Genomic DNA, 20,396 nt, shown 5'->3' on the forward strand with positions numbered 1-20,396 from the left:
AGAAGTACAGTCCAGCCCACTTATAACAGCCGCAGATATAACGAACGCTCGCTTAGTACGAACGAGGGCGGTGCTACCGTCAAAATATATATTGGGGCAATGGCACAGTGTCTCACATAGAACGAACTACGAAGTGTTGTGGCCTTAACACTCGGTTAGAGCGAACGTGAAGCTGTCGGGCCCCCGTAGTTGACCGAGCCGGCGGTGTCTGGCGTGGTTTCACTCGACTGCGAACCCGCGGCAGGCGAATTTCGCGCACTTTGTGTTCCCCTGACACGATGCGAACACAGAGCGCACAAAGCGTCCCCCGGCGCTCCTTTGCGGGTAAAATAAAGTAAAAAAAAAAAAAAAAAAAAGCGTGCGCGCCCGGTGACGAAAGAGAAAGTGCCGCCGCCCACGTCGCTCTGATGCATCCACGTGATCGGCGTCGGCCAATCCGGAAAGTCAGGCGCCTGCTCTACCGGCTCAAACTGGTTCTCCATTTGTTGCTCCGTTGCCACCCCACGCTGAGGGCATTGTGCCGTCAATTCTTTCTGTGCGATGGCACTGCGTTGACATCCGTTGCTGCATCCGTGCCTTTCCCAGATCGGGGAGTGCATAGCAAATTGCTTTCGCAAGGCAAGTTTTATGGGCCAAGGCACCGAAGACGCCATAGATCACCCACCGGAAGGCCGGTCGCACGAGGACTTGTGGCAACGCGTCGTTGACACGCAGCTGGCCTGACCTGACGTTGCCTGGGACGATTTCGTTTCTGCTGATGACGACGCCGACATTGCGGAGCCATGCACTGACGAAGCTATTGTGCGTGAAGTGCGAGCCCTTCCTGACTGCTCAGAGACCGACGAGGTCGATGACGAGGATGCTGCTCTACTGCCGGTTGCTGTGAACGCTTCAATCACAATCGGTTACATCGCGTCGCTTAAGGAACTCGTGTGCAGCAGAAGCCTTCGCGATGAACATATTACTGCGCTGGAAAAATTAGAAACGGCAGTGATGCGATCAACTTTGAAGAAGCAGACATGCATCACAGACATTTTTCAAAAATAAAGTTAACTTTCGTCTCGCTTGCTCTTTTTGCCCGTATTATAGGTGGTCCACTTACTATGAACTTTGGATACAACGAACAAATTCCGCGTGACGATCAAGTTCGTTATAAGTGGGCTGGACTGTAGTAGGCAAGTATGGTTACTTAGGGCAGGTAGTAACCGCAGATCCGGACCATGAAAGGGAAATAACAAGGAGAGTAAGATTGGGGTGGAGCACATTTGGCAAGTACTCGCAGGTTATGACTAGCAGCTTAGCAGTATCGCTCAAGAGAAAAGTGTACAACAGTTGCATTTTACCTGTATTCCCCTATGGGTCTGAAACATGGAGGCTAATGAAAATGGTTCTACTTAAGTTAAGGACAATGCAGAACGAAAGATGGTAGGGGTAGGGAAACGTTAAGAGATAGGAAGCATGCAGAGTAGGTCAGAGAAATAACTTAAGTTACTGACATTCTAGTGGAAATCAAAAAGAAAATGAGCATGGTCAGGATATGCAGTGCGAAGAGAGGATGACCGATGGTTGCTTAGGGTAACAAAATGGATTACAAGGGAAGGAAAGTGTAGCAGGGGGCGGCAGAAAGTTAGGTGGGCGGATGAGGTTAAGAAGTTCGCAGGGGTCAAGTGGATGCAGCTAGAACAGGACCAGGTTAATTGGAGGAATATGGGAGAGGCCTTTGCCCTGCAGTGGGTATAGTCAGACTGATGATGATAATGATGATGACTATATGCAAATTGCAAACATGTATATTTCTACACTTTTAGATCCCCTATTAAAGGCCCTACAGAATGAACATTGTAAGCATAAGAAGATTCATGTCTCAAGATGTAAAAAAGGACTGTTTTCACCATTTGCGGCTAATTGTATGCAAATGACAAGCATATGAAAGAAGAAAAATTAAAACTGGTATTTGAGTTTTTTGATGAGGTGCCTTTTCTGTCAACATGTCTCTTTGTAAATGCATGAAAAATTAACTTCCCCAGGCTGGCAGCAGTCAAAAGTGCAGGAAACATATTATGCAACCAAAGAGACAGAAAAAGTTGCTCCGTCACAGAGGTGCAGTTTGGCTCTTCACATTACCTGTGAGGAGTCCTGAACAGAGAAGTGGGTTAGGTTCCAGATACTAAGCAAACACAGTCAGTTTCGTTAGATATGTTAGCAGCTGTAAGGCTATGTGGTGCAGCCAAAGCTATCTTTGAAAAACAAAACTCTATGAAGTCTGCTTCATTCACTGGAAAATCACTGATACATCAGCAGAATAGCTATAATGTGCATCTTTTCTTCAGCAAAAAAAAAAAAAAAAAAAAAAAAAAAGTTAAATATGACCGAGTGGAAGTCCAAGTAGATAAAGAGCCCAGCAAACAATTTAAGATGTCATCCCAAGGAATCTTTTGGACACAAACTGCGCAGTGAAATCGAGCACTCTATAGGTGAAAGAACACAACAGCAGACTTCACAGACTACTTTTCTTTTCTAAATTCAGAAAAAGCTTTGCTCGTAAGTCTGGACATCACCCTGTGCTTCAATTATCACAGTTCTGTCTCTAACAATGAAATGAGTGTAATGCACTCACTGTCTCTGAATAATGGTAATCGTGATGCTTGCAGCTCGCCTGATAAATCTTTGCTGGTGTTGAGTGGGTATGCATACACCGGACATTAGTTGGCTTACGAGACGAAATATGAAATTCATTTCTTATCCACTGTGGTAGCTGATGAAATGCAAGCATTGTTTATACTGCTGCCATGTAGTAATGCTCGACACCCTACTTGGATGCATGAAGCCAATGTTCCTCAGCGAGCATGCGTAGAATAAACAAAGAAGAAACTATTTCCATTTTGATGTCACCATGCAGGGCAGAGCGCAAAGATCCTAACAAGGTATAAGATATTGGTGAAACCATATGTTTTATGGTCAGTTGGTCAGTTAACAGTCCCCTTTAACCAATTTTTCTACCAGAGAAATCCCATTGCACAAAATGCTAGTTGACACGTCAGGATCCTAAGCATATCATCATTCCATGTCTCAGATATCAGTAAAAACTGTTTCTAATTCGTGTGGCTCCATGCAAGTGGAGAAACACATTTGTGTAATATAAACCAGGGGCAGGCTTGGGGATGAGAGGGTTTGCCAGAATATTGTTGCATTCCCATGTGATGTGATAGTGTGTGTAGCCACTGCAGTAGGGGGCATGAGTTGCATTATTCCCTCCATGAGTGTCTCGTTCAGGCTTGCAGTACATATCAGACTCTGCTAATGGTCGCTACAAGGATGCACCAAAGCACAGAATGTAAAAAGCGGCAAATGGCCTTTTCTTCCTCATTCTACGAGCCTCGTGCCCACGGCACAAAAGGAGCCAAAAAACACATTACTGTAACCCTTGAACTGCAAATTTCAAATTTAGCTCATAATAATGGACCAAAATTACCATTTTATAAAACGCTCATAATTTGTACCATGCAATTCTGATTCTGAAAATATATTACATCAGTGGATTCTAGTAAGAATTGGCACATAACCTGAAGGAAAAAAAAATTCAGAGAGCACTGCAGAATTTATACTGGAGAAATGCAGAAGCCTGAGTGTTGCAGCTGCACACGGTATATCACATGCCCATTATAGAGCTTTTGCTAGCAAGGCCGGGACTAGTGCTGCACAGTGGAAATTTCCTTTCCTTGGCGCGTACATTGTAATACTATATATAATTATAATTGTTTACAATAAAGGAAAGGCGCATTAGCTGTCACACTTTTTCCAGCAAGTGTGAGTTTGGACGGTACACCACCGCTCCTGTTGGGGTGGCCTTCCTTGGCGCGCATTCAAATTTGGGATTGCAGATGACAGGAACACTAGACAAGGAGAACACATCTCTTGTAATCCCACGCACAGATCTCGCGCACGCGAGATTTTGACCATGAGCCAAGAAAGGTTTTTGCCTTAAAGAAAGCTGCTGTTGAGGGCAGCTTTCTCTCAGTGCCCGTAGCAATAATGAGTCACAACATACTTAAATTCGCATTATTTAGAGAATTTCACACCCTGCAACACACTGAAAAAAGCACAGAGATTGCTTTGTCTTAACACAAACAAGCTTTCATGGGTAGTAATAAAATTTGTGTGATATATCTATTACTCAGCGAATTACAGTCATCATCACTGTCACCGCTTTCGTTGTTGTCTGAAGCAATATCCAGCTCGAAAAGGAAGCCAGAGTTCCTGTTGGACACCAATTTGATATCGCTGGCAACACTGGCAGTGCTGTTGCCAGAACTGTTCTAAGGAGCACCTATTTTCCATGGAACATTGCCACCACCGGCATTTTTCATGTGTAGTACTAGTATAATGAAATGATTGTTGCCAGGAGTAAAACATGCGTGAAAAGAAAAAAATGCGAGTTTTCATGGACAACTACACCACTTTAGTGTTGAAAATGATGGGATACAAACGTTTGATGATAGACAGCAGTGTACTAAAAAGTAAAAAGTTTAGAAAATACATAGAAAATTTGGCAGAAGATTACAATAATCGATAATGAAAGAACTGAGTGCAGTTCTTTAGGTATTTTGGTTTTGCATACACCATAGGTACAGAATTTGAGAGAGACATATATATATATATATATATATATATGTGTACAACAAAATCAGTCGTGGCCTTGGCTGCATGGCCCTGTTAAATTTGCAGTGGCAGGCCAATATGTCTGCAGTGGTTTCTTCACCCCGGCGACGGTGCAAGCTGCAGCGAGCGCGGTGAGATGGCTAAGCGGGCTGAGGCCATCGCTAACATATCAGACTAACGCTAGAACTGGGCCATCGAGACATGGCCGCAGGTAATTTTGGTTCACTCAATCCACTGTTCAGAGCAGCACAATCATGGTGCGCGAATGAACTTGTCACGTGATCGTTGTTGTATTTCGCGAGCTTTCTTTGGAGCTCGGAAAAAAGGTACACCTGCGACTTTCTATATCGCAGATAAATAGAATGGGGGCTTCTGAAGGTGCTCTCCAACTTTGTATATTGCATTTATTGTCTAAAGTCGATATTAAGCAAATGAGAAAAATTAACCTAACTAATTAGTATTTCTGAAACAAAAAATTGCCTGTGATGCGCAAGACGGCTGGCAGCTGTATGCAACTGGTTTCCCTGGCCTATCTCAGATATTTAATTTTTTAGCCCTTGGCACAAGTTACCTCGTACACTCGGTATGAGCGCGCGTGTGTCTGCACTTAAACACTTCTCTTCAGTTTCCCACACATAGTTATCCTTCAGCTGACACTCCTCTCCCAGTCCTTTATTGTTACAAAGGTGGCATTTGTGATCTGAAAAGGGCAGATGTTTTTCAGGTACCGGTCTATCTATAATTATGTGAGGTCATCCCATGTCCCCATGTCAAGTCGACCTTGTCTCAGGAGCATGTAGGAAGCGTGGGAACATTTCGCTTCTGCGTGTATTTCACCACTACTCATTATGATTCAGATGGTACATCACCTTCCGGTTGGGTACACCTCCGTTCTGACCATACTTCCAAGCCACTAAGACATCCACTGAATATCACACTTTCCCCTAACTGTGGGGAGAAGATATCAAAGTCCAAACTTCGCTGCTTGCTAGCCATGGCAGATGGCAGGCAACCAGTGGCACTTTCTCTGCTGCTACCTTCCACGGCTGGCAGGTGGCCAGTATGACATGGAAGGTTGCCTGAGGCTGATCAGAACCTTATGTGCCAAGCTGGCCTTTTTCATTTGCAACTGTCCCAGACATCTGTCTTCCAGATGACCACGACAGGCAGTGGGAAGCCGGGCAGAACATAGCGCAAGCTGTGACATGGTGGCACACTGAACCACCCAATGGCTGTCAATCAGTTGCAAAGAAAGTGATGCCACTCAAGTCAGGAATGGATGCCTACTGCCCTCCAAAACTTTTGATCAGATATCTGAAGTGACAATTCTATGAAGGCAGTAGGATGTACACTCGTGATTATTTTGATGCTTTTGCTCTAAAACGAAGCTTTTTCACATATATGCAAAATAATTTTTCTAGCAAACAAAGGCAGATGGAGGTGAGTAGGTGGATGGTGCTTCTGCAAAGTGGAGATGGGGTGGGGGGAGGTGGGTCAATGGTAATAGTGGGTGAGGGGGTAGCCCTTCATATAAGGGGGATAGGTGGGTGGGGAGATGGCCAGTAGGTGCTGCTTCTGGATGACACCTAGCTTTTCCACTGTGCCTCTGAATTAATTTCCACTGCTGTTTCTTCATTACACTGCTTCATGGGCTTCTAGTGAGTGAAGGCCTTGTGAAAGATGAAACCACATGTGTTGGTGATGGGTGGCACTTCGGGAGAGTAAAGTTTGGTGGCTGGTTGGTGAATGGCACCTCTGGAGGGTGAAGGTGCACAGGGGTAAGGCAGAGAACTGTACAGAGAGTGGCAGTAAAAGAGTGAGGACATTATTTGCAGCGTACCCCTTGCTGTACATTGGTTGTGGGGAGGTGGCTGGTGGGTGGTGCTACTGCCGTGGAGGCTTTGGCTGCCAAAATCTATGCTTTTATAGTGACAGTAGCACTGCTTCTGCAGTAAAACAATCATTCTTAACTTTCTCAAATGTTAAAAGAGGTGCAGATTTTTGCTGCTTGTTTCTGACTCAAGCAATGTCAGCGTCACTGCCGGCCCAACCGGTGGGCATGTAAACGGTGGCCTGTGTGAGGTGGCCCAGGGGCCGCCCTATTGAATTTGGCACTGGCTATTCAGGGGTGCGAGAATCTGCTTGGCCTCCTGCAGCCTGTCATGCTCATCTCAAACACAGACGTCTTCGACAGTCTGGTGAATGGCAGCATTAGGACCTTGAGAGACCCCTTAACACTACTGCGCCCTAAAATACTGGATATGCCTGATTTATCTTTAGACAAAGACTAAAGCACTGTGACGGAAAGTCGAGCGGTTACCAGACATTACGAGAGTAGCTCTTATAAGCATGTCCCTGGATTTTGCATTGCCGGCGTAGTAGTTGGCGTAACTGGCCCCTTGAGAGCTGTGGTAGGTTGCATCAGAGAACCTGTGATTTGTCATGGCTACCAGGTGGCAGTGGACATACAGAAATTTCCTTCCCACAATTTGGGGACAGGACAGAGGGAAAGGGCATGAGAGGCAATGGGTGGCTCAGTGGCTTGGTGGGCATGGCGAGAGCAGAGGAACGTGCAACCAGAAGGTGACTGCCATGGGAAAAGCCTGGAGGATGGGTACCATGAAAGGAGGAGGTCACAATAAGGGCTGAAGAATGCGCTACCAGAGGGTGGTGTCATGGGAAAAGCTGAAGGGTGGCTACCGTGAAAGGAGCTTATGCTAAGAGTGGACGAATGCGCATAACAGGAGGGCGAGGATGAAGGATGGAGGATGGGGATGCGGTTGAAGACTCAGGAAGAAAATGTAGATATGAGAAAGGCATAAGCGTAAGGTGGAAAGTGGAGGAGGAGGGTATGAAGGGGGCAAATAGAAAGAGGTCACACTGGCTGATGCTGTGGTGAAATATGATCACGCAGAAAAGAAACATGCCGATTTGCCCACAAACTGCTCGATATGATGTCATCAATGCATGATGATATCCTTTATAACAATCAAGAGCTCAGGAAAAGAGTGTTATTTGAAGGATGGTTATGCTAGAGAAGATATAAAGCAGGCTCTAAATGCACATATTTATGTTTATGCACACATCTCTCTCAAATTTTTTGCCTCAGCATATATTACACCTTGAGAGGTGCGCTCACATTTTGCATTAATAACTGTCATAATCGCTAGCCTTTTTTTTGTCCCCTTCAAGCTTGAACAAATATGCTATGCTCTTACCATAACTGCAAAAAAAAAAAAAAAAAAATAAAAAAAAATACCAAGCTTGGCGCAGCCAGCTCACCTGCGCAGTGACAGCAATCCAACCTGGTGGAGCCAGACCAAGTTGTCTGTCAGGATGTAAAAGGCATTGCCAATACGGGCCATGGTGAGGCTGAGGCGCAGTGACACGTCGGGAATGCTGATTGTGCGGGTCGCACCATGAAGGGCATCCACAAAGCGTCCCAGCCGTAGCACTGAAAGGCACAGATGTACAAAATATGTAGTCAATCATGTCAACCAAAACCATCTGAGCTTGAAACAAAAACTCAATAAGTGGGTACAGGTCCGTACGCGGGTCCTCTCGCTGCAAGTTTTTCGTCATTCAAGGCTAAGGGCACGCACAGCGTGGCGTGCTACTTTACGAGGATTTAATCAACAATATTTTTAACAGTAAAATGAAGATCATAAAGGAGGAGGAAATGCCCTCAGAAAAGCATCACAGTCTGAACTATGCAAGTTCCCATGAGTAAGAAGCGCTTTTCGCCGATCCAAATGCAGGAATGTTTTGGCTTACACTTCACTAGACATTCCTTCAGAAAAGGTATGCGCAGTTAAGTGCACCAAAGCTGTATGTGGGTAACAAGAGATTCCAAAGTGGAGGGCCCTAGATTAATTAGGACCTTTGAGGTCCTTGATGCATTCTGACAATGCACACCACCAGGGGGGGAATTCTGTAACGCTCTCAATACAAAACCAGTCTCAAACCGCTCAACTTGCCCTGCTCCTATTGGTCGGCGGCCATATTGAAATTTTGCGTCATCACTGATCTCACCGGTGACTGCGGTTACGTCATCAACAAGACTAAAGTGGTGACGTTGCCAATGAGCTGAATATTGACTGAAATTGTGAGCGAAACGAGGTAACCCCAAAACCAGTCAACTGAGTAGAGCGAAAATGGTGGCTGTGTTCCTTGCGTTGCTATAGCGTTGCGCTGGCTGTGTGACAGTTGTGTCGGTGCGATCCACGGCGTAGAAGGGAGGACGAAGACGCGTTTGACGTACCGGTCTAGTTGTTCCGACTCTGTTCAACTCGGAAACCAGCAGAAAGTGGAGTGACTGTGCGGCGATTGCCGACGAACATCGATGAACGGGGGCTCACGCAGCTCACGGACGAGTGCGCAGCCACTGCGGCTGCATGCGCACCGCGTTTTTTTGCTATCGGGGGCTACCGGCTTGCGTCGGGAACGTAACATCGTTTGCATCGCATAGGCATCGATCAGCAGGTGCGTGCGCTCATAGCGGAAGCCATCGGGTGGAACGCTGATTGTCGTCAAGGCGCCGCGGTGCGATATGGAAAGAAGTCGCTAGGCAAGGGGTTCTACGTTGTGAACATCACAGTAGTGAGTAAATGTTAGTTTTGACTGTGTGTGTTTGGCTACGACTTCGAAACGTCATTGTAAACTTGTATTGTGCCTATTTTATTACAGATCTGCGACGCGAACATACGCACTTTTGACCCTCGTTGCCCCGTGGGACCAAGGACTCCAAACAACGCGTTCGTCTAGCGGTACTCCTGCACGCCGAAAGGTGAACGAAGGCCTGCTAAACGCCTGCGACTTTTTCTTGGGTAAGCTTAAAAAACCCGCGTCGGTTATCGAACGATATTGATTATATGCATTAATATGTGCAATCGACCACTTGCTGTAAGTTGGCTTCTCTGCAAGTCTTGTTTTCTAACCGAAAGGACTCGTTCCCCCTCGCAATGTTAAAAAACGAACAGAGGAAAGATCTCTTTTCTTTCCAGCTGTTGTCTTCGAGATTACCCAGCGACACCTGACGAAAGTTCAATACCTGTATATACCTCAAAATACAGGACGAAGGGACTAGGGATTGTAGTGCCTTGCCCCCATTTGTTACGCTCCCTCCCTACGACACGTTCGCTACTCGAAAGTGTGAGTACGCTGCAAAAAGCGCCTGCTTCTTTTCGTTTCAGCAAGAACTAGAAGAGTGTTGTGTGATAACGAGACCTTTTGGTTTGATTACGAGCCTTACAGAGAAGCTGACTTGTATTTCGGCGAGTGATCGATTGTCTGAATTCGCTGAAGCTGCATGCATAAGACGGACTAGTTATGCATATGAATGCTTGTTAATGTACAAATTTAGTGTTATGGCACCAGCAACCAAATATTCAATGTTTGAAATCTCTTTACTGCCTAAAAAACCGTAGCGCTTGTGTTGGGCAGGTAATCTTAACACATTTTTGTTTATATCACTGTCAAGCTACAAGGCTATCCTTACAATGATGCTTGCTTGGACAGCCCTGTGACACCTTGCCAACATTCCTGTGAATGTTTACCACCTCACTATGGGCTAGTTGGTATGGATCTTTGATTGTACAGTCAAAACTCGATTTAACGAAACCCGATTTAACGAAAATCTCGATTTAACGAAGGTATCCTAATTCCCCCTCAGACACCCATAGGGTTCAATGCTTTGACTAACCCGAAATAACGAAACCGATTCCGTGATCTGTCCTGATTTAACGAACGTTTTTTCGAGAAATAAAGGTGAAAAAGTGTTAATTTTTGGTCAATTTTGTAGACAGCACCCCAAAATTTATTGATTGCGAGTCAGTGGTAACAGCTCCGGAAGCTCCCGTGCCGACACCAGGTCAGGTGATGGATGCTCTCGATCTGCTGCGACGTTTTGCTGGCGCACACGAGGGGACGGAAGACGCGCTGGACGCACTTCAGACCTACGAGAAATCGGTGCGGCCGTTGCTCACAAAGCGCACGCAGGCAAAGATCACCGACTTCTTTGGCGGAAAATAAATTTGTAGTCCCCTCGGGCCTTTCTTGTCGAGTAAGAGTTTTTGTTGTTTCTTTTCATACGCGCTAGCGGCGCCGGTCGTGGTGTTGGTGCTACCCACTCGAAAGTAGCGCGGGGGGTCATGACGATGACCATACGGACCCCCAAAGATTGCGCTAGTTGTATGATTACGAACTTTGGCGCCAATTTGTCATTAGCTGTGTGGCTTGCCGTCCCGTCGGCGGTATTTAGGGAAGATTGTTGCGCCGCTAGCCGAACCGTCCTTTGGGTCGGTGCTACCGGTGTGAATTCGTCACGCGCGAGTGCGACGAAAAGTGAAAATGGTACGTGCTAACCGATACGACCGCGATAAGCTGGTACGGTTTATGCGGATGCAAAATGCATTATGTGTAATGGGTGCTCAGTCGGGGACTTGACTTTACTACTTTTAAAATGAAAGTATTGTTTAAGCGGGTACGTTTTAACGAGGTTTTACTGTAATCGAATGTACTGAATTATGTGCCCAAGAAATGCCTCATTCAATTTAACGAAGTTAATTTAACGAAATAATTCACGGCTCCCCTCAACTTTGTTAAATCGAGTTTTAACTGTATACTAGAACATGCAAAAGGCGGACTTAAGTGGATGTCATTGTTTGGTTATGCAGGAGACAGTGACTACCCACTGGAGTCATGGCTGCTTACACCAATGCCAAGTCATCCCAGACCCAACTTGCTGTCCCTTCTCTGCTATCACCTTGCAGCCTGGCACAGTTGGCTGTGGTCACTAGCTGTGTGGTAAACATGCTTAAACCGAAAAGCGTAGCGTTACAGCAAGGTAATAAATAACCATGACGCTTATTGGAATCAGAAAATGGCACCAAGATGTTTTACTGCCACATATATCCCAGTAGAAGCACTTATTTCTTGGCCACTATATTTCACTCGAGTGTTTTTATTGAGAAAGAGACATCATACATACCAACACACTTAGGTACCATGATGTACAATGACCATACAACATTGACATGTATATTGCAGAATAATTATTGGGCTCAATGAAGCCGCTCCCTTTCAACATATTGAAGCTACATATACAAATAGGTACTGTATGCATGATGCAGTGTGCAAAACGCTTACATATCAGAGGTAAAAATGCCAGCTGGGTGGTATACTACTAGAGATCTTGCTCGCAGTGCTAAATGCTGTAACAGCTGTTAGGAGAATGGTGTACAAATACTAGGCTGCAGTGCCCACAATGATTGCTGAATGATTACAAAATTGTAGTGAAAATAAAATAAGTATCACACATACATTGTTAAGGCAATGTGTGAGCAGATGTTATGTACACTAATAAAACGTGTAAAACTGCAAGGGGACTGCTGAGCAGCTTGAAGACAGTAGAGGCAGCTAAAACATGAGCATTCAAAAATATTTTACACCATAAACATGGTAGAACGAGAGAAAGAAATGGCTACTCAATACAAAACAGCACTAAACAAGAGTTGAGGAGGAACCTTGGTTTGCTAGCCAAAATCTAAATGTGGGCTCGGCTTGCAAACTGAGGCTCCCCTCAACCCTTGTTCAGCACTCTTTCATGCACCATAAACATGTGATAAGCACCCCTTTACATAATTGTCACCTACTTTTGACCTTGGAATTTATTTTCCAAGTCATTTTCAACAAATAATCAGAAAAAGCATCTTTTGTGCAAACTGGCCTTTCAATTAAAATGGTTTGTACATAATGCACACAACATGGAAAGGTAATAGAATGAGGAATGTGTGTAAAATGAACATCTTTTTGAAACACTACACAGACTCCATGATGGCACTTCAAAACTAGCACACATTCTTCGCCTTCAAGGTAATCTGCACACCTCACTGGTGGGCCCCTTGTTTATAGTAAGACTAGGGAAATTAAGCAGATTCACCAGCTCGCCTCCGGCATCGCGCACCAAGCTTGCGTCATGTGTTTGCCTTTCCCGTCAAAAAAAAAAAAAAGGGGGGGGGGGGGGCATACCGTTCAACATGAATACTACACATCCCTGTCCAGACCTGGCTGAACAAACTCGTCCTCTCCTCGGTCACTATAGCAAATTTCTGAATAAAGTATTTTCTTTCTCTGAACACACCAAAGGAAGTATTAACATCACAGTTTGTGTACCTTATAGAGACTAAACAATCAACATCAAAACATCAACGGAATATCGGGAACGGAGCCCGATGTGGCCGAAGTCAACCGACTGCGAAGCACAGGAGTGACTGTCACCGTGGCTTGCACGAGGAGTCCGTGGTGGAGGGTCGTGTGTCGGATCTCGTTTCCCGCACTGCAATTGCTAACTCTTGCATAGTAGCTGCCACCTGCCTTAGTGCAAATGCAAACGTTCCTCTGTCGGCAGACACAGTAGTGTAGCCTTCATGATCTTCTTGTATTTTCTTTTAAACAAACAGAACAACAGACCACATACCTCCCACTCGTCGCTCTTGCCATCGATAGTAAACACTTTGACAACGCTGACACTGTTCAGTAAGCTGATGACTTAGTCGATTTTCATGTCTAACGCTTTCACCACGCTGATCACTACAGGTTCGTAGCCTTCATTGTTTTCCATCGAATTTTTCCAGCTGCTCACGACATCCGCACAGGACCTCGATTTCAGGCGACGCACGAAAAATAGCAACTAGCCGAGGAATCAGCTGTTTTCTGGCAAGTCGCCATGTGCACTCTTTGACGCCATCAGCGTGCCCTCGCGGAGACAAAACGTTACTGAGGAGCGAATTTAATTGCAATTCCTAAAACACATCTCCTTATGCTTGATGTAGTTAGTTGTAAATGCAGTTACTCAGCGGAATAAATATTTATTCATTTTATTAACTGCGCCGTTTCATAAAAACTTAGGAGACGGTCCCTCGTCGGCCTCGGCTAGCGTTGCGACAAATGTGTAGCAGCAGGCACGACCGCGGAACGGGGACCTCAGGGGCGGAGTCATGCTACGAGTCACTGGCAATTGGTCGATCCCGTAATCCGTCATGATTGACGTCTTAAGGTCACGTGAAAGCCGCGTCAATTTGACGTCACGCTCTACAACTTGAGAGCGAAATTGAGAGCGTTACAGAATTCCCCCCCAGGTAATTCTTGCATCTTGCCTCTGTAGAAAAGCTGCTGCCATGGTCATGATTTGATCTTAAAGGCTTCGGTTAAACAGCCAGATGCCACAACCACTGAGCCCCAACCACTGAGCCACCACAGCGAGTCCCGAATGCAAAATAGCCTCTCGGCTAATGCTGGCCAAACCAGGATAAAGGTTCTACTTAAATCTAATTCACCACAGCTATACGGCTGTCAGCACGAATCACAGCTTGGGAGAAAGAAGAAATACAGCAAGTTTGCTCCAAAAGGAAATGCTAAAGGAGGTTGTAGAAAATAACTCAGCTTTTTAAAAACTTACACTTTAAGTGATGGTAGAAAATATTGGTAGACACAGAATTGCAATCTTCTCTCAGTAAATGCATCTTTAATTATAGCTAAGAAATTCTGTTAGGGTAACTACACTCGACAGAGGAAAGGTCAACACCAGAAATTGCATCAGCTGATACCACTTTTATGCTGCGAATTAATATGCCATAATGATAACTAAAACAGTGAATTGGTTGCATGGATCAGTTTTCACATATCAGAGCTAAAATTTGGAGGACGCTTAAGCTTCGCATTTAAGAATGGAATGCGATAGCGTTATCGAGCAACTTGCTATACTCATTTTTATTTATTAATCCTTCCGGGAAGTAGAAGCCTCTGTCAGTAAGCTGGACATTCCAGTCTAAGACTATAGACAGACCCTAAGAGAAATAATCTCCAATGCACTTCGAAGGCATTAGATACCAAAAGCTGATATGGAGAAGGTGCAGAAGCTCACATATTCCTTCACACTATAGGCAGAAAAGGAACAAAACCTGCCATAATCCAAATTATGCAGGGCTCTGTAATGCATGCCTTTTACTCCACCCTGCTATGCACAACCAGCACAGGCGATAAAATGAACAATCAAGTGGACAGAAGAGCAAAAGAAAGCCAAACCTTGTGGTGCACCAGTGCACTTTGATTTTAAACTCAACGTCAAAATGTGCAATATCCTAGTTTGCGAAGTGGCCAACCCATGAATGAGCCATATTATATGTTACCAATTTGTGGCCCAAATATCGATGTATGAAGATCTGGATGTACTGCCATTGTCAGGCCTTCAAGGAGCAACTCCATCTAATTTCTCTTCTCAGTAAAGCTTATATATTTTTGGCTTTTGTGGCTGGTGATGTTTTACCAGTACCAAAATATACATTTCGTTGGTAAGAATATTAGAGTTCAGATTCGAACAACTTTTTTCTCACCACTCGGTAAAAATTCACGACATCAATAAAGTGAATGCGGAAATAGCGTAGCCTCAGAGATCTGCGTATATCATTGTAGTTTGCTGATGAAGACAACCAGCGGTAGTTGTCCGGTGGCCTTTCGTTTTTAGCGTAAGTATACGCTTTGCCACTACAATGGAGTATTCTAAAGATACATATCGTCGTCATCAGCCAGACTACACCCACTGCAGGGTGAAGGTCTTTTCTATATTCCTCCAATTAACTCGGTCCTGTGCTATCTGCATCCGCTTGACCCCTGCAAACTTCTTAGCCTTATCTCCCAACCTAACTTTCCGCCGTTCCTTCCCTTGGAATCCTACTTTTTTACCCTTAGCAACCACTAGATATCCTCTCTTCGTATTACATGCACTGCTTGTGCCAGTTTTTTCTTCTTGATTTCGACTAGAATGTCATCAATTCGAGTTATTTCTCTGACCCACTCTGTACACTTCCTATTTGTTAATCTAAAGATCTACCAACTAAAGATACAGGCTAGCTTCAATTCATCAGTGTTCCTCTAACGTCTTCAGTGACCTTCACTGCCAAGCTGTCTGCTGATCCGAACTCAGCGAGAGTGGCATGTGGCCGGCACCCCACTACTTCTCTTTCTTTTTGTAATGCAGGTGCCGACAAGCAGGCGACCAAGGTCTTCGCTGCCCTGACAGCAAATACTGGCCCCTTTATGTTCCCTCCTGGCACAGACTGCCCTCCTACCACCTCCACACTAAACCTTCCTTCAAAAATTATGCCTTACATCAACTACCCCAAACTTCTGCTTTGCTAAGTTCATATATTACCAGACAGCAAGCCGTTATACGCAGTTGTCCCCACCATCGGTCCCTCTCGGATTTAAACAATTCCGAAGCCACAGGCTGCACAGTTGCTAGCATTGCACAAGTTGGTCGATGGGTTGAAGACAGCAGCACACGTCACTATTCGGCACCTGCCAACGGTGGTGCAATAATTTCTTTTTGCCAACTGCTATGCTAGAGCTGTAGGAATTGTATCCAATGTCAGCAGATGCGACATAACAAGCAGTGTGCTATGTGGTGCTAGCCACTCTGCAAGTCAAATACTCAGCTAAGTTAAGCAAAGCCTGACACCAATCATTGCAGACATTTTCTTGTGCACTGCATGGCAGCTTTAGCAAAGCCAAGAGGTGGTTATCAAAGCATTGCAAACATGCCATCACCTTGGCAGGTATATTAAAATCCACTTCAAAATCACAATAGTGCTTATGCACACAAAAATTGTGCAGAAGCTGGCTGTGATTTTCTAGGTCATTTGCACATACAAAAGTGAAAGAAATATAGGAAAGCCGCACGTAGTAAAAACAGTAGCACCCTTGCTCTAGCAACTAAGCAATGATGTGCCACACAAATGCATTTTAGATAGGAAACTTTTTTGCCTGACACCTCTGTAATCATGACAGGAATACACTGCTGCCGTCTTTGAGTCTAGGTTATTAGTTCTTATTAGAAAAGGCCTCACAAAGGACAGGGTTAATGATGACACAACCACCGACCATTAATAAATTGAGAAACACTTGAAATAGTGATGTGGGCGTCACTAAACACATTACGATAGTCAAGGTCACAAACATCTGCCGCGATTATTTCAGTTATATTCTCCAATCAGCGCGCCGACCTTCCAATGCGAACTTCTTACGCATACGTAATCTTTTCGGTAGACAACCAAAACCTATCGTCCCGTTCGTTCTACACAAGTTTCAAGTTCGCAGTTCGAGTGCGTCGTCAACGAACATCTATGCGAAACTTGACCGAATTAAGAAAAAGAAAAGAAAATAACTCACGTCTTCTTCCTGAGCTGAATGTCACCTCCAGGTTCTGAAGACGTGCTACGGTGTCTCTGCGGCTTGACGTTTTTTGTAGCCAATACCACAGGAACCGACTAGTGTACTGCAAGAGCCTAAGACCAAAACACAGAACAATTAGCATGACAACCCGGGCACGGTAATAAAAAATTTCCTCACCTAAACAATTTGTCCCTGCCGGCAGTTTGCGAGTTGAACTTCGATATTTCTGCGAGGAGATCACGTACGTTTGCATCCATGATCTCACCGATGGAGGAAAAATGTTTAAATGCTCGCTTGCACAAATGCTCAGCTGCCTAGAGCGTTTTCCTCATTTCATTTAAAAGCACCATAAAGGAACTTGCTGTTTTCCTGTGGGATGAACGATGAACATACACAATCATGACATCGACGAACTAACGAGTGGGCAGGAAAGAAAACGGAATCACCGACGGAAGCAATGCACCGACACAATCGTGCACGGTCTTGAACCTCGGATAGCTAACGTTGGCTAACGTAACAATTCCAAAACGTTTCATCATAAGCCATAAATTTTAGATAAAAAATATTAGTTTAAAATATTCAAGATTTCAGCAATAATTAGCATCACAAATACATTGTATTTATGCCTGTGAAATATGCACAGATATGTCTTGGTTTCAGCAAGCCGCTGCTGCGACCTAGCGGTGATATAAAAGTAAAAAGAGCACACCCAAAGCCTATGACAAACGTAGGGGCTACGCGGGTGTTTCCACGGCAACTGCAGAGTTTAAAATCGTTTCGCTAGATCTGTCGAGACATTTCAAAGCTGCTTTGGGAATGTAAGAACAGTTCGCAAAATGAACTATTCGGTTTCTCCAGAGACGCTAACTGTTCTGCAAAGCTTTCATGAAAGAGTGAAAAATCGCTTACTTCGGCTGAGAGAGCAAGAGGAATGGGAAAAGTACTGCATGCGACACAACATTATAGAGAACCCACGGTGCATGCAACATGCTACTAGTGTCCCAGCAGGACAGTCGTCAACAGCGCTTCGACGTGCATCTGGTGCAACCAGCCGCAAGCCACCTACACGCAAAGTAAGCGGTTCATCTCCTGCATACAGCCTGAGACGACTGTCAGACCAGTTGGGCATATATTACCGCGAACTAGAGCGGCTTCAAACTGACTCTGGTTCTGCTGTCAGGCTAAAATCTTCGAAGGGGCCTGCGAGCGGCGATGAGAAAGTCCTGACCGTGAGTACTCAAACACAGACGCTTTCCGTGGTTGTATCTCGAGAATGTGCTTCTCAGAGACGCGAGGACAACGTGCTGGGCAGCATTCGAGAAAGATTCCGCGTGAGGCTCAATCCGGATCCGAATGAGCGGTTTTCCGTCATCAGAAAAGAGCGAGTTTTCAAAGGGTTGGACAGCAGTTGCCCACATGTTACGTGGGTAAGCACGGATGCCACACATGAAAAGGAAGACCGCCAGGAGCCCCGTGCCGTGGACGTGAACAAGCATAAAGTGGAAGAAACTTGTTCGGAACGTCCCGCATTGATGCTTCACGTGCCTGCTGGTCTTGTTCCTAAATTACGATCTTACAGGAAACAAGTTGGACGACAGACGACGTGGAAGCCACTTCTGGCAGATAAATCACTGGGTGACCCGTGGGAAGCTATTGACAGCGTTACGAAGGACATTTTTAATGATATTGTTACCAAGGTTTTCGAAGAAGTCGAATGTGTGTTCAGCGGCGTCATTGACGAAATTTTGGATCAGGAATTGGCCGATCAAGTAAATTCTCAGTAAAATTCAGCAGACGGCGAATAAATCTACTTCTTGTTCGTCGCTACGCCTGATTCAATCGTTACACTGTGTTTGTCAGCACAACAATGCACCATCACACGAACTGTCATTAGGATTTCTCAATTAGATCTATTATCTAATATATAAGAATAGGTAATTCATGCAGAAACGTACAAGTAAAATAACGCTGGCACTAAATTCCAAAGACCCACATGAACTGGTTGCATTAGCGACACAATGTTAATGTATTATTGCTTGCTAATATCGAGCGCCGTAATAACCTTGCCCCGCACATCGGCAACTACGAAACTTCATTTGAATAGGGGCACGACTTCGAGTGTGTTTTATTTATTTGTTTACACGATGATTTATTTAAATATTTTAGTCAATAACATTTCTGAATATTTGGGGAAGCTGTATCAATTTTTCTATAATGCCCGTGAACTGAGGTCAGCCATTCAAAGTCTTCAGAGGAGATTGGGTAAATAGCGGGTGGGTACACTGCCCTCTTTGCATGCACTGCAGCCATGTCGATCGCCACTTGCTGCGGAAGCTGACGACGATGACGGCGCGAAACTAATTGGAATGTTCTAATATGTGCCATCAAGTTAGAGGAGAACAACAACAAGAGCTCAGGCTCTGTAAAACTGGTTGAGCACAGGCGCCAAGTATATTCATTGGAAAACGCTAGAAATACTATCACGGGAATTTTGACCACTATCGGAAACCATGCACCTGTGTGGTTCCAAATGTATTGTTTATTTGATGCCGTACGCGGCTCCTCTCGTCGCAAGTGTTTCGTCATTCAAGGCTAAGGGCACGCACAGAGTGGCGTGCTACTTTACGAGGACCTAATCAACAATATTTTTAACAGTAAAATGAAGATCATGAAGGAGGAGGAAATGCCCTCAGAAAAGCATCACAGTCTGAACTACGAAAGTTCCCATGTGTAAGAAGCGCTTTTCACCGATCCAAATGCAGGAATGTTTTGGCCTACACTTCGCTAAAAAGCTGTGCACTGCAACGATTAAAAAAAAAAAAAAAATCACAGGTGGTCGTCACTTCATGCGTGCACACGATATCGGGTGGTGTCGTATACAGTGCTCTGCAACTTTATCGGAACCGACTTGGACCAATTTTCCGCCTCGACCGGTTCCGATAAAGTGGCAGAACACTGTACATGATAACGAGGATTAGAATGCTGTCTTGCATTAAAAAAAACGACGAGTCTGTCATGAACTGCAGTCTGTTGCATGCTGGAAGCTTCTACATTCAGTGAAAACACTGAATGTAATTTCGATTATTGCGTTTTGTCTCGGTTTCACGGGTAGGGCCAACGTCTTGTCTTCACAGTGCTTCGTTGAGCTTCGTGGATGCGCTCTTCGTAACCTCGACGGACTCTATCGATGCTTTTTTCGATCGCATTCACGACGTCCACGTTCAAATGTAAGGGGTTTTCTGAAGATGCGGGAAGAGATGGGTGGATGAAAAAACAAAAACAAAAAACTCTATTTGCCACATATTTGAGGTGTTCGTGACCCTTAATTACTGGTCACTTGTGCGCCATGGTCGATCCCCGGTTTAGGATGCCACTCTTCACTTCTGCCTTTATGGCTTGGCGTATGAGAAATCGTTGCGCTTCCTCGCCCTCGCTGCCCAGCAGTGCTCCCATGCGTGACACAGACCAAGTCTTACGCGCCGAGCGAAAAGTTATTTTTGCAGATTTTT

General features: G+C 44.9%; 1 protein-coding gene across 1 annotated transcript in view; it reads right to left on the reverse strand.

The window, feature by feature from the left end:
- The window catches only part of Pex11ab (peroxisomal biogenesis factor 11ab), a 32,524-nt gene extending 15,076 nt beyond the window's left edge, over window positions 1-17,448 (reverse strand). Inside the window, exons 1-3 of the mRNA XM_084594009.1 lie at window positions 17,065-17,448; window positions 16,885-17,000; window positions 7,942-8,113 (exon numbers count right to left, since the gene is read on the reverse strand). Of these exons, the coding sequence (XP_084450135.1) occupies window positions 7,942-8,113; window positions 16,885-17,000; window positions 17,065-17,144 (368 nt within the window). The 5' untranslated portion in view covers window positions 17,145-17,448. The remainder of the gene's footprint in view (window positions 1-7,941; window positions 8,114-16,884; window positions 17,001-17,064) is intronic.
- Window positions 17,449-20,396: the final 2,948 nt, after the last annotated feature.

Source organism: Amblyomma maculatum, chromosome 2, assembly GCF_055883805.1.
Source record: "Amblyomma maculatum isolate TAMU_Amacu chromosome 2, ASM5588380v1, whole genome shotgun sequence".
In the NCBI taxonomy this organism is placed as follows: domain Eukaryota; kingdom Metazoa; phylum Arthropoda; class Arachnida; order Ixodida; family Ixodidae; genus Amblyomma; species Amblyomma maculatum.